Source organism: Dromiciops gliroides, chromosome 4 (assembly GCF_019393635.1).
Source record: "Dromiciops gliroides isolate mDroGli1 chromosome 4, mDroGli1.pri, whole genome shotgun sequence".
NCBI classification, from domain to species: domain Eukaryota; kingdom Metazoa; phylum Chordata; class Mammalia; order Microbiotheria; family Microbiotheriidae; genus Dromiciops; species Dromiciops gliroides.
In genome coordinates this window covers 12,071,337-12,084,965 of record NC_057864.1, presented here as the reverse complement: position 1 = coordinate 12,084,965, position 13,629 = coordinate 12,071,337, and the positions used below count along the sequence as shown (strand labels likewise).

At 41.4% G+C, this 13,629-nt stretch overlaps 1 protein-coding gene across 15 annotated transcripts in view; it reads left to right on the top strand.

The window, feature by feature from the left end:
* SGIP1 (SH3GL interacting endocytic adaptor 1) overlaps window positions 1–13,629 on the top strand; it is a 236,040-nt gene that overhangs the window by 182,179 nt on the left and 40,232 nt on the right. For 7 of the 15 annotated variants that reach the window (XM_043963548.1, XM_043963549.1, XM_043963560.1 and 4 more), the window contains 2 exons: window positions 7,571–7,630; window positions 8,551–8,610. The exons of 4 other annotated variants lie outside the window; for them this stretch is intronic. In XM_043963548.1, coding sequence (XP_043819483.1) covers window positions 7,571–7,630; window positions 8,551–8,610 — 120 coding nt within the window. The remainder of the gene's footprint in view (window positions 1–7,570; window positions 7,631–8,550; window positions 8,611–13,629) is intronic. 4 more of the 15 variants (XM_043963563.1, XM_043963559.1, XM_043963558.1 and 1 more) reach the window with 1 other exon arrangement.

The window sequence follows — 13,629 nt, the reverse complement described above, 5'->3', positions numbered from 1 at the left end:
AAATATAAATATCTGGAATCTTCTTAAATTTTTTTTTTATTCATTCTCAAGTCATTTGTTCATCCTTTTGTGGATAGAGGGTAGAAACTTTGGCATTCTGAAAATTAAGCACTTTCCTCTTTATGCCATTAAGTGTTATTGACATATCCTAGGCTTGCTAAAAAAAAAATGAACCCATTTCCAACACCATCATATATGTTGTTTGTGCTATGGATGGGATAAAGGCAAAGAGCTGGATGGTTTTCCCAAGTGTTGATGTTCCGGCTTTCCCTTGGTCTACTCCTTCCTCTTTCCAAAGCAAAGATTGTAGGGAGCCTTGTTTCATCTTGCATATGTGCTCTCATTTCCCATGGAATCACTGTGTCTTCTCAATGTTTTCCTTTTCTCATTAGGACTCTTCACCCTTTCCAGTACTTAGACCTCATTCTTTCTCCAGCCCCAAACTTCCAATTTATTGGCTAGCTTATAATGCCTGGAGTATTCTTGGCTTCTTTCCATTGTCTTTGAATCCATGTCATCTCAGCCCGTCGTCCAGCTGTGCCACCTACATACTCCTGCTCAATTGCCACTCCCATCCATTTGCCCCCTTCCCACTCTTACCATTTTTTCTGGCATCAGCTGTTCTACCCACACTATCTAATTTGCCTTGTTGGTTGGAAAAGAAGAGAAGGAGGGAACTGTCACTCAGAATGCCTACCCAGAGTAACCTCAGATTAACTGTCTGATGTAAAATTTGCAGTGGGAGATTCTATTTTGTTAATGACAAGTCATGGGGTTGGATGATGTCCAAAGAATACACAGTATGTTTCTATTATTCCTGAAGCAGGAACACCAAATATTGCCAATCTGCTCTTGTTATCAATGTGGCCAGTGTTCCCTCTTTTAAAAACAACAGCGATGGACCATGAGGCCATCACCTTGCATTATTTGCTGAGGAGTGTTTTGATTGGATTTGATTCCATTTCTTACTTTGAGCTTTTGGTTTGGTTTTTGTTCTCTCCATGCATTCCCCACCATGTTCTTTATTTCCTCCTGCTATGGGGGGGGGGGTCACCTTACAGCAGAAAATTCACTCACTATCAGATGAGTAACCATTCAGCAGTACCTTGTGTAGCACAATCTCTCTGGAGAGAGAGGATGGGCTTGGATGACTTGGCAATGAGGGCCCTCTTCATGATAGACTTTGGCCCCATGGAAACTCTATTTCTCATGGGTTAAATGAGAAGGGTGGGTAAAATTCAGAAGGTTTCCAGTGATGTTTCTACAAATGATGGGGGCATGTTTGTTTGTGTGTGCATGAGTGTGTGTGTGTGTGTATATGTTTTCTTCTTACCCCTATAGTCCTTCCCCAGTAGTGACTATAACTATGGAGTCAAACCTAGAAGGGAAAGAGTGGGAACCAAAAGGAACAAAGCAAAGAACAAGTTAACTTGAGAGTATGTTGTTTCAGATCTAGGCAGGAAAACTGGGTTAGTCTTTAAGAGCCAGGCAGATTAAATATTTCTATCATTTGAGGCATGAATGTAAAGTCCTAAAATGGAGTCTGTAGAGACAGGCTCTTTATTTTATGGTCTTTCCATGTCTAACGAAGAACTACAAGCCCCCATTTATACTCTGAAATGTCTGCAATTCCTGGTGTTATTGGGTTTTGATAAAAGTCTGTTTATCTCATGCAAAGGACTGGGCTTTTTGTCTCATGGGGACATTAACTATGGAATCAGAGGTCTGGTACTAGAAGAGCCCTCAAAGATCACTTAGTCCAACTCCCTTATTTTAGGGGAAACTGAGTCCCAAGAAGATTTAATGCCAGATACAAGATTTGGACTCTTTTGTCTCCAGAACCAGAGTTCTTTCCACTAGACCACACACTCAGCTTCCTGAACATAGTAAACGGGAAAATGGGTATAAGATACAAAGAGACAAACTTAGCAATGAATAGATGATTGCATGCATGAATGAATGAATGGATGGATGAGTGAATGGATGAATGAATTAATTAATTAATTAATTAATATTTGTTAAGTATCTACTATGAGCCAAGCTAAGTTCTTGGAATAAAATTACAAAAGCAGAGATAATCTCTGACTTCGAGGAACATATATCTAATGGAGGAAGCATTCTGATAGGTATTCCAGTTTGAATAGTTATACGTATAGTAATTAGAGCAAAAAGCAAGTAGATATGAAGACATTTTTCTGAACAATTAGAAGGATCCCAATGAGTGGGTTTCCCCTTATTGAGGATACAACAAGAGCTGGATTTGTCGGGTAGAGGGAATTCTTGTCCAGGCAGGGGTGAATCTACATGGGTCTCTTCCAAACCCAAGAATAATAGACTCTGAGATGGAATTATGAAAATGAGAAGAACAATTCTGCTCTAAAAAGTTGGCCTCTCCTTTCAATGACCAACATTTTGACCCCTGTTCTCTCCTCATCTTGGTGGTTTGGTTTGGTTTGGTTTGGTTTGGTTTGGTTTGGTTTGGTTTTTAGTGAGGCAATTAGAGTTAAGTGATTTGCCCAGGGTCACACAGCTAGTAAGTGTTAAGTGTCTGAGGCCAGATTTGAACTCAGGTACTCCTGACTCCAGAGCCAGTGCTCTATCCACTGCGCCACCTAGCTTCCCCTCCTCATCTTGTGATCATGAATCATGATCTTTCATAAGTGAACTCCATGTAAACTGATCACCAATAGTTTGCTTGGTGATCCCCAGATCTCATCTCATGACTTCAGTGCCAAAAGGAAACATTTGTGGGTCCCTTTCATCGTTGGATTCTTGTATTTCCACACCTTAAATCATATCCTCCATCCAGGAGTCTATAATAAATGAGCAGTCATCATTTCATAGGCTCAAAGATACCTAGAGTTAGAAGTCACCTTAGAAGTTATTCTTCCCTATCCCCTCTACTAGTCTCTAAAATTTATCATTCAGCCCCTAAATAAAAGCATCCTCGTGATGGGGAGCTCTTTTTTGGCATCAAAGCAAGTGTCCCAAGAATGTAAGCAAAAATAATGTGTTCATTTAAAATTCACAGCCATTTTCTAAGGTTGGACTTTGGCCATGTTGTCTGAAACTTGGAATGTTCCCCCCCACCCAATTTTTTTAGGTCTGCACAGTGAGGAAGGGATTCTAAAATGGATCACATTACTGAAAAATCCTCCATGTTCTTTGCTTCTGGGTAGACAGATTGTCCTGGCAAAGGAAGAAAAAGAATCCGTAATACCTATCTGGGTGGTGCCAATCAGCAATGCCAAAGGGCTCTGAAATGAGAAATTAACAGCCAGCGTTTATTAATTGTGAGAAAGTTAGTATAATGAAATGTGGCTTATACCTTATTTTTCCCCAGCAATGGGGTCTCATAAAAGTCTAACTCAGATTCTATATCAGTGAACAGGGAGCTGAAAACAGATTCCTCACTGCAAGCTGAATTACAATTACTTCCTAGGCCAAACTTAAAAGGCTCTTATCTTCCACCCTGAACACGCACAGTACCCTTACTTTTCTGCTAAGGCAAGGACCACACAACATTTTTCTTTGCATCTTTTGAGCAAGGGATAGGATGGAGTGGGTAGAGAGCTAACCTTGAACTCAGAAAGACCTGGGTTCAAATCTAGCTACTGGCTAGGTCCTGAATATGTTCTCAGCTGACTTGCCTGCATTGCTGGAGGGAACTCCTGCCCACACCAATGAAATCACACATGTAGGCCCAGTCCCCATCTCCTGAGCACCTAGCTCAATGAATTGTCCATGGTGGCCTTTAATGAACTTTTACCAAATGAATGAGTGACATTAGAGCCATCCAGGTCCATGTCCCCGAAGTTTCCACCTTCACTGGGTCCTTGTGGACCCTTCAGAAAACATCTCAAGGATTCTTTTTAATCTCTAAGGAACTACTTGCATGTCATGTTGACTCAGAGAACAAATAGAAGTGTTTGAACCTCCTCACTTTTAAGGAGATTAAAATGTAAAACCCAAAGAAAATTGGGTGCACCTCCAAACTTTGATACCTACCTGGGCAAACAACTTGGCCCCCTTAAGCCTCTTTCCCCCTTAGTAAGATGGGGAAGTTGGCTTACATGGCCTCTGAGGCTCATTCCAATATTAGATCTGTGATCCTATAAGCAAGGTCATCTGCCATCATCTCCTAGTGGGCCAAAGAGGAGACCTGTGGTCCCAGCCATTCTGGCGAGAAGGGTGTAGTGGGCATTAACTCAATGGCCTTCCCACCTCCTGGCAGATGCTGAGCGTTCTCCTCTGCCATGACTTCAGTTTGGGATAGTAAACTGTCTACATTCAACTATTAGTTGAGTCCAAAGGGTAATGTGGAAACTAAGAAACCTCATTGCACACCTAAGGCTGCATTAAGAGAGACATGATATCCAAAACTTGGGGTCACATGATCTTAGCTTCCTGGATCTATTGCTGGAAGAGGACCTCACCCAATCCTCCCATTTCACAGAGGATCAAATTGAGGTTGAATTATCTAATTTCGCAAAGTCACAAGGGTAGCACTGAAACCCAGATCCTTTGATTTCAAATCCATCACTTTCCAGTGGATCGAACTGGGATATGATACCACTTATCAGGCTACAATTTGGATCATTGTGTTGCATTGAATGCCATATTTTAGGAAGGACATGGAATGGAAGGAAAATATCAGTGGATGGATATGCTTGCCTGGAGTCAGAAGGACCTGAGTTCAAATCCAGCCTCAGATACTTATTAGTTGTGTGACCCTGGGCAAGTCACTTAACCTCTGTCTGTCTCAGTTTCGTCATCTATAAACTGAGGATAATAATAGCACCTACCTTCCAGGATTGTTGTGAGAAGAAAATGAGATATTTGTATAAAGTATTTTTACAAACTGTAAAGTTATGGAAGTGCCAGATATTTTTTTAATTACCAAAAGGAAAGCAATGAGCATGTTGAAAGATGATAAAGGGGTGTTGAGTCCATACTCTATGAGTTGGTTAAAAGAACTGGGCACACTTATGTGGCAGGAGAGAAGACTTGGGTGGGATCTGATAGCTGTCTTTAGCTTTCTGTTATGGATGGAAAATTGTCTACATTTGACTATAAATTGGATGTCAAGAAAATTATATAACGGGCAGCTAGGTGGCACAGTGGATAAAACACCAGCCCTGGATTCAGGAGGACCTGAGTTCAAATCCAGTCTCAGACACTTGACAATTACTAGCTTTGTGACCCTGGGCAAGTCACTTAAAGCCTATTTCCCCTCCCCCCCCCCAAAAAAAGAAACAAAATGATGTGGCAGCAAAGAAATTTAGACTTAGGCTACACTCAGACACTTGGCTCCCAAGTAAAAGAACAGTGTTTTGTGTGGCCCCAGATTTAAGCTTGATGTTGGGGGGGGGGGGAAACAATGAGCACTATCCCTGAAAGGAATGAGTGCTCAGACCTTCACTAGAGGTTTCAAGCAGAGGCTGGATGACCACTGGTCAAGTATCTTGTAGGAACAATTCTTTTTCAGGTCTATCAGGTGGCCTCTGGGCTTCTTTCGAACTTGGGAATTCTGTGACCCTTCAGACAAAACTCAAGCAGTAACTACTCCATGGACATTTCCAGAGATGAATTAACCTTGTGCTAACTACTGGGGTCCCATCTGGTACAACTGAGGAATCATTGACCCAAGAACCCAAATGGCCCTATAGAAACCCCCAAAGTCCCTTACTTGCATTCCTAAAATGATCTCCCTACCAAAGTTAGTCACTTCTTGTTGTATTTGAAGGCCATCTAACCAGATTAAGGATTCTTACTTGGTCCTCATGTTTGTATTTAGAAGATATAGCTTAGGAGATTTTCCAGAAAAGGATTTCATTGATAGAATATTCTTCTGCTTCATCCGGATAATTCCAGTGCTGGGCTTCTGGTTCATGCAGGGGGCACCTTCTTTTCCAATGTCTAGTCCAATTTCCATTGATTTTGTACTTAGATGAGAAAAATAGCAAGGTCATACCAAGCTTGGGAAACCGACTTCCATTCATCACCCACCTGAAGGTGGACCAGGGGTTCAGTTTGATTGACATCACCACCTCTTACACTGGTGTGTCAAATTGCATGTCTATCAGCAGCTGGGGCTGCTTGGTGATGGATGGAGATGGTGCTCACGGTCTATGATTGAGCCAAAACCACCCCTCCCTACTCTTCTCACTTAATAAATAGTGCCAGGGCTCCAGTGGGGGAAATAGAGGGCTGGAGGACCCTTTGGTCTTGTTGATTGATTATAAAAAAACAGAAGCAAGTCAGCATGGGAAGAATCAAGAAAAAAGTAATAGGTAATTGCTACAAGGACCAAACAAGCCAAAGAAGAGTCCTATGGCAAACAGAACCATGAGAAATCGTATTTGTTATGATGGAAGTAGCATCGTTAAACAATGCTGGTGCTAGAAGGGATGGCAGGAGCCTTGTTTTACCCATGAGGAAACCGAGTATAGGGTCAAAGAGCTCTCCAATGCTATAACCATATGACTTGTCAGTTTGTATCAGCATCTCCAAAGCTAGAGTTCCCTACCCCAAAATCCCACCACCACCAAATTGTGTGTGTGTGTGTAGAGGAGGAGGGGAGGAATCTTTCAGTCATTGGCTGAAATATGGAAAGGCCTATTAGAAATGATTTAGTCTGGGCAGCTAGGTGGCACAGTGGATAGAGCACCGGCCCTGGATTCAGAAGGACCTGAGTTCAAATCTGACTGCAGACGCTTGACACTTACTAGCTGTGTGACCCTGGGCAAGTCACTTAACCCTCATTGCTCTGCCAAAATAAACCCCAGAAATTATTTAGTCCAATTTTTTTCATTTCACTGATGGGGAAATTGAGGCCCAAAGAAGTAAAACAACCACCCAGTGAATGGTGGAGAGGGTAATTCTAATCCAGGTCCTCTGACTTAAAATCCATGACTTTTCCCACAAAGCCCATGGTGCCTCAGTCAAATCACTCATGTGCTTTATTGTGATAGATTTTTGTTGTCTCTATATATGTATCTGTCTATCTATAACTATCTATCTATAGCTACCTATAGCTATATAGATATAGATATGTCTGTGGGTGGAGGTGTGGAATTTGCATGCCAGACCACCCTGGTGAGCTGTCAATATATAGTCTGATGTTCTTGTGGATGGGCATCTGTCTGACCACTTGGGAATTACTACAGAGCAGAAAAATATACCGGCATCATAAGTCAATTATTCATGAATCATCCCTTTACCAACCTGCTCTGAAAGTTGACATGATATGTATGTGATGAGGCTGATGGACTTTTGTCAAGATTCAGAGGTGTGGAAACCAACCCGTTTTTGTTTCCTTTAGCTTTAAGGGGGTGGGCTGGGAAGCAGCCTCATTAAGTGTCAATCTCATCAGCTCACGACTGGTCCCCTAGATCCCCATCACCGTCCCAATGACTTGTGTGTGTTTGTCTTTCCATGCAAAGCCTCCCTTGTGTTCTGTTGAGATATGGTGTGTGTGACTGGATTTCACTTGGGTTTGTGTTTTTTGGTTTTGTTTTTATTTTGTTTCTCCCCCATTCCTTTATGTTCCTTTGGTTCCCGATGTCAGAAGATGATGTTTTTAATGGGAGGCTCCCTTCGTTTGAAAGGCACGGTGAAACGCCTGAAGGTATGGTGCCAGCCAACAGATGCCCAGAAATCTCCGTTTGTAATGACCTAAGCCATTCTGTCATCCGAATGCTTCCTACTTTCATAGACATGCTCTCCACTCCATGAGTATCCAGTGCCTCTCAGACACATTCTGTACTTTCCTGTTTGCAAGTGAGGGATAACGCCACCGACATCTCTCTTTTTCCTTTTGTAAATTACAAAGCACCATCTTGCATGGCAGTTTCTCAGTGAAAAGGTTGGAGAAACGGGGAGATGCTCTCGCTTTGTGAATTGACCAAGGAAGGAAGGAGTAATTTAACTGCAGGGATTTGTGTGGCTATTCATATGATTTTTTTCCTCAAGTACATAAAGAGTATTTTGTGTTCATGTTGTAGGGAGAAGGGATGGGAGGTGAAAGGCATCTCGGACAAATGTTAATTTGACCTACACTCCTTCATTTTCAATGTCCTTTAAAGGCAGAATTTTGCTACTTTTAAATAAATTGATTTCTGTTCTCTTCACTGATATTTCTCTACAACCAGTTAAACACAGGAGGGGATGTTATTTAAGGTGAACCAGGGATGGTGATTGCTGGATGGGCTTGCCAATACTAATGCAGTTAAAATATGCTAATACAGCTTGCATGTCCAGGATGCCCCCTCCTGCTCCATGCATACCAGTAATCCGGTGTCAAGCAGCCAACCACTCCCCCATCCCTCCTTCCAATCTTCCATAGCTTTGCTTTTTGCTTTCTGCTCCTCTAATTCTCAAGGCAATGGGAATTTCCAGGGCCTGTTTTCCTGCACGTTAATGCCATGCAGTTCCTTCACCCAACCTACCCAATAATTAGAATAATGAGCTGCTCTGTGACTCACACTGTGTCCTTCTCTCTCCCTCTCCTTAACCTTTCCCATCCCGCTTCAACTCCTGACCATACAGAGAATGACCAGCCTTCCCTCGTTTGGTTTGACAGAGGAAAGTTTTATTTGACTTTTGAAGGTAAGTAGTACATAGCATACCAAACTCCAATTTGCTCTCTCATCCCCACCCTTGACCTTTTTCTCCCCCTCTCCATTTTGAAATCCCAGAGATTCCTTCAAAAACAAACAAACCAATCTAGTCTCACTTTCTCAAATGAAAATGCTATGGCTACTTAGAAAAGATGAAAAGTTTGATTAGAATTTCTTAAATTTGACTTGTATATGACCTTCAATTTCTCATATTAAAAATCAAAAAACCAATAATATTCTTGAGCTTTTCTCAGTAAAGCAATTAATTGTGGTCTTTAAATTACAGAAAATTCTAGGGAAAAAAGACAATAAACCACTTTTGGCATTTTTTGGCCAAGGAACTTAACTCTGTCAACCAGGGCTCTTTCTAAACTTTTCTTCAATTCATTGATTATAAAGGTGATGTATCAGGTGCAAAAACATGTTTTGCTTTTGTAAGAGGATTTCACATGGTTGTAGATTGCTTGTATTTCAGAAAGATTACTTGTTATAGTTGAACATTATTTATGGCCATGATCTGGGATGCTTCTTTGAGATCATATTAATGATAAAATGATATCTGTGTGATTTTGTATCTGTGGCTCGCTAAGTTAACCTTTGGAATAACTTCAATACAATGAATGACTCTACCAGTACCCTTGTACCATTTTAGGAAACTCAAGACTGTGTACAAAATTTAGGGAGTAATTTATAACTTCACTATTTGTAGGGAGAAAGAGGAAAAGGGAAAGGGAAAAGGAGAGGAAATTGCATAGTAATCAAAGTATTACCTTCTATAAATGTTTGACCAAATATCCTCTATGAAGGGGAGAAGAGGCAGCAATAGTGGTTAGAGAACTGGGCTTGGGACCCAGAATACCTGGGGTCATGTCTTGTCTCTAACACAAAATGCTGTGTGGCCATACGCAGGGAACCTCTCAGAGCTCTGGACAGTTCTTAAGTCTAGGTAGATAGATGATTAAATAGATATATGATGATTGATAGAGAGAGACAGACAGTTCAAAGGGGTAGAAGAATGGGTAGGCAGATAGACAGATAAATAGATATACAAATAGGTAGGTAGAAAAATAAATATATAGTCAGATAGACAAATAGATAGATTGATAGATATATAGACAAATTGGTAGGTAGGTAGACAGACAGACAGGTAGACAGACAGACAAATGGGTAGGTAGAGAGGGAGATGGATGGATGGATGGATTCATGGATGGATGGATAGATGGATGGATGGATGAACAGATAAATATACAAATAGGTAGGTAGAAAGATAAATATATAGGCAGTTAGACAAATAGATACATAAATTGTAGATATATAAACAAATAGGTAGGGAGATAGAGAGATTGGATGGATGCATGGATGGACAGACAAAGATGGGCTGGGGGGAAGGAATAGAAACAAGTATGTAAGTCCCTACTTTGTGCACTCTGCTAAGCCCTTTACAAATATTATCTTATTTGATGCTCACAACCACACAAGAGACAGACACCTTGACAGACAGACAACTAGATCTCCATGTCACCTGAATTTTATTAGCTCATTTTTAGAAATTGGTTTTAAATAAAAGTTCTGGCCTTCTGATTGTGGTTAATACCAGAAGCCCCTTTCTCATGCATGGATGACCCCATGTTCCTGAAAGGCACTCTTCTAGGACCAGCAGAAATCTTACCAATAAATGGCTTTTTATTTAACATCTGGGGCATGGATCCTGCTTTGGTAAGTGTGTGACCTTGACTCTGTCTTGGGGAGAAGAAAGCCAGGCAGATCATATTATGTTTCCTGTGTCTCCCCCTGCCTTCCACCAAGAACATTTTATCCAGATGGAGTCAGGGGGAAATGCACAGAAGAGCCAGTTTGAAGGCACACCAAGACAACACGAAGCCAGAAGAGTGTAGGGAAAGGCAAAGGATGCCTTGGTGCGGTAGACCTGTCTCTCCCACTTCCTAGCTATGCCTCTCTGAACTTCAGTTTCCCCATCTATAAAGCAGAAATTATAATATACATGATACTGACTTCACAGGGTTGTTGTGAGGAAAGCCTTTTATGAACGTGGAAGAGTTATAGATGTGTGAGTGGGTATAGGTGCTGATGATAGAGTGGGGTATTCTGGGCCCACTGTCTGTAGAGGATGCTGAGGTCACTTTTGCTATCACCTTTTCTTGTTTCCTCTGCTTGCTGCCCCTAGTTCATTGGCCACCATCCACTATGGAACCCTCCCCCCAAAAAATGAACTCAGGATGATCACCTTAATTCCCAATACCCTAGGAAATGACTCTAAGTATGGAAAGAATGGTGAAATTTTGAAAGCCATTAAAAGATTCATTAGCCAGGCAAAAGTCCCAGGAAAATGTACCGGGTGGTCGTGGTCCTTAACCTTAGCTAGGGGTCACAGAGATAGGAGGGTACCCTGACAGACACCAGTTCTCTGGAATTTGTCTCCAATGTACTGCTAAACCAGAAAACAGAAGGAGATGACCTTTTAGGAAACTCCATGAACTTTTTTTTCTCCTAGCCCATCAGCAAGGATAAGTGGGTGGGGTACTATCCACAGTTACAAGAACTACATTTCTCTATTTCTTTTATTGGCAATTTCTGGTCCCTACTAATAATTGACAGGGCATCAATTACTTGTGGCTGGGTAGATTAGTTGACTTATTCAATGCTAACCATGGGCCAGGCATTTTGCTAAGCCTTGGAGATACAAAGAAAGGCAAAAACTAGCCTTGACTTTATGGATTTCTCCTTCTGATGGGAGAGGAAACATGTACATACAAGAAAAATGCAGAGAAGACAAAGATGATTTGAAAGGGGAAAGCATGAGCAGATGTTGGAAGGGGAGCTGGAAAGACCTGCTGCAGAAGGTAGAATTTGAGCTGAGTCTTAAAGGAGGCCAGGGAAGCTAAGAGGAAGATGTAAGAGAACAGAGTATGGGAGATGGAGTATTGTGTTGGAAGAACCACACTGACTGAATTCTAGGGTTTGTGAAGGGGAGCCAAAGTAAAAAGACTGGAAAGGTAGGAAAGGGGCAGGTTATAGAAGAGCTTTAAACACCAAACAGAGGACTTTATATGTGATTTTGGTGCATATAGAGAAGCACTAGAGTTCATTGTGTGGGGGAGTAACATGGGCAAACCCATGCTTTAGAAAACTCACCTTAATAAAGAATAGATTGACATGGGTAGAGACTTGAAGCAAGAAGACCAAGTAGAAGACTATCATACTAATCCAAGAAGAGGTGATCAGAGCCTGAAATGTGGTTGTGGTTGTATGAGTAGAAAGAAGAGAGAGATTGTGAAGGTAGAAATGATGAGATTGGGCAATGAATTGGCCTCATAGAGTAAAAGAAAGTGCAGGGTCAGGAATGACACTGAGGTTGCAAGCACAGGTGATAGGGAGGCTGACAGTGCCATTGGCAGTCAGAGAAAAGTTCAAAATAGGAGAGAGCTTCGGAGAAATAGTTATGTGTTCTGTTTAATACATGTTAAATTTGAAGTACCTACTGATGCATATTGTACATCATGATGTCCAAGAAGTAGATGGGAAATTGTGACTATAGCTCAGGTGGGGAGACTAGAATTGCATTTAGAGCCAGTAGACCTGGAAGTCATCCATATAGGCATGATAGATGAACCCATGGGAGCTGATGAGATAACTAACTGAAATAGAATAGAGGGAGTGGAGAATGAGGGTGGGGAGGGGAGCAGCAGGACAGAGCCTTGGGGAGTATCTGGGATTTGAGTATGATAGAGATGAAGAAATAGCAAAGGAAATTGAGGACAGTCAAACAAAAATTGAATTAGGAGAAGAAGCAGTGTCAAGAAAAGCTAGAAAGAAAAAAATATTCAAAAGAAGATACTCAGCAAACTGCTGAGAGATCCAGAAAGATGATGGTGGAGAAAAGGCCACCAAGATCACTGGTAGGTTTGGGGAGAGCAGTAGGGGTGGAATGATGAGGTCAGAAGCCAAGTTCCAGAGGGTTTAGAGGAGAGTAAGATGATAAGTTAGCAGAGGCACCCATTGTAAGCAGCTTTCTCAGAGAGTTTGGCCACAAAGAGGAGAAATGTGGGCCAATAGGTAGCAGGGATGGTCAGAAAGAAATGAGTTTTAAGGAGGGGGGAGAGACATTGTGATGTTTGTAATGAGCAGAGAAGGTCCCGTAGATAGGGAAAGACTAAAGATTTAAGACAGAGTAGAGGTGATAATGGAATCAAATTGCTAGAAAGGATTAAAAAGAACTCGGTTCAGGGACTCATGAAAAGTGGTTTACCTTGACAAGGAGAAGGGCCATTAGAGTGCAAGAAATACTAAAGGATGGTGCCTGAGAGGTAAGAAATTAAGGGAAAGGGGGACTGGGGAGATGGGTAAATGGTCTTTTTTTTTTTTTTTGGTGAAAGGTCCACAGCTGAAAGGATAAGAGGAGAGGGTGTTACAGGTGATTTGAGGAGAAACCAGAAGTTTTGGAATACCCATTATAAAGAATGAACTCAATTGGGGAGGTATAAAATATTTGCTTTGCTGTGGTGAGGGTTAGATTAGATAATAGTGAATAGACTCAATAAACATTAAGTGCCTGCTGTTTACCAGGCTCTGTGCTAAGGACCGGATAACATAAATTATACTCTGTGTAAGCCAAAGGGGATGACATTTCTAAAGCATCACTGCCCCCTACTGATGAGGCATTCCAGGGTGCTCAAATACTTTGACTTCAATTTGTATTGTAGTCACATGGTCCAGAACTTGCTGTTGCTTCTCTGAGACTTGAACAGATATTCCATGGTATTAACAGAGCTATAACTATACAAGTTGGTCACTTGAGGCAGAAAAAGGTGAGCAGAGTTTGGGGATGGAGAGATGGACAACAGCACAGAGGACACTGTGACTTAGCTAAGATGAATCCTTCTATCTCTAAGTTCTATCACCTGCAAGAATGAGGAACCATATGCTTATGTCTTGAAATATGACTTTCAAGTAAAAATAATAACAATAATAAAGGCTTTGGAACAAAAAG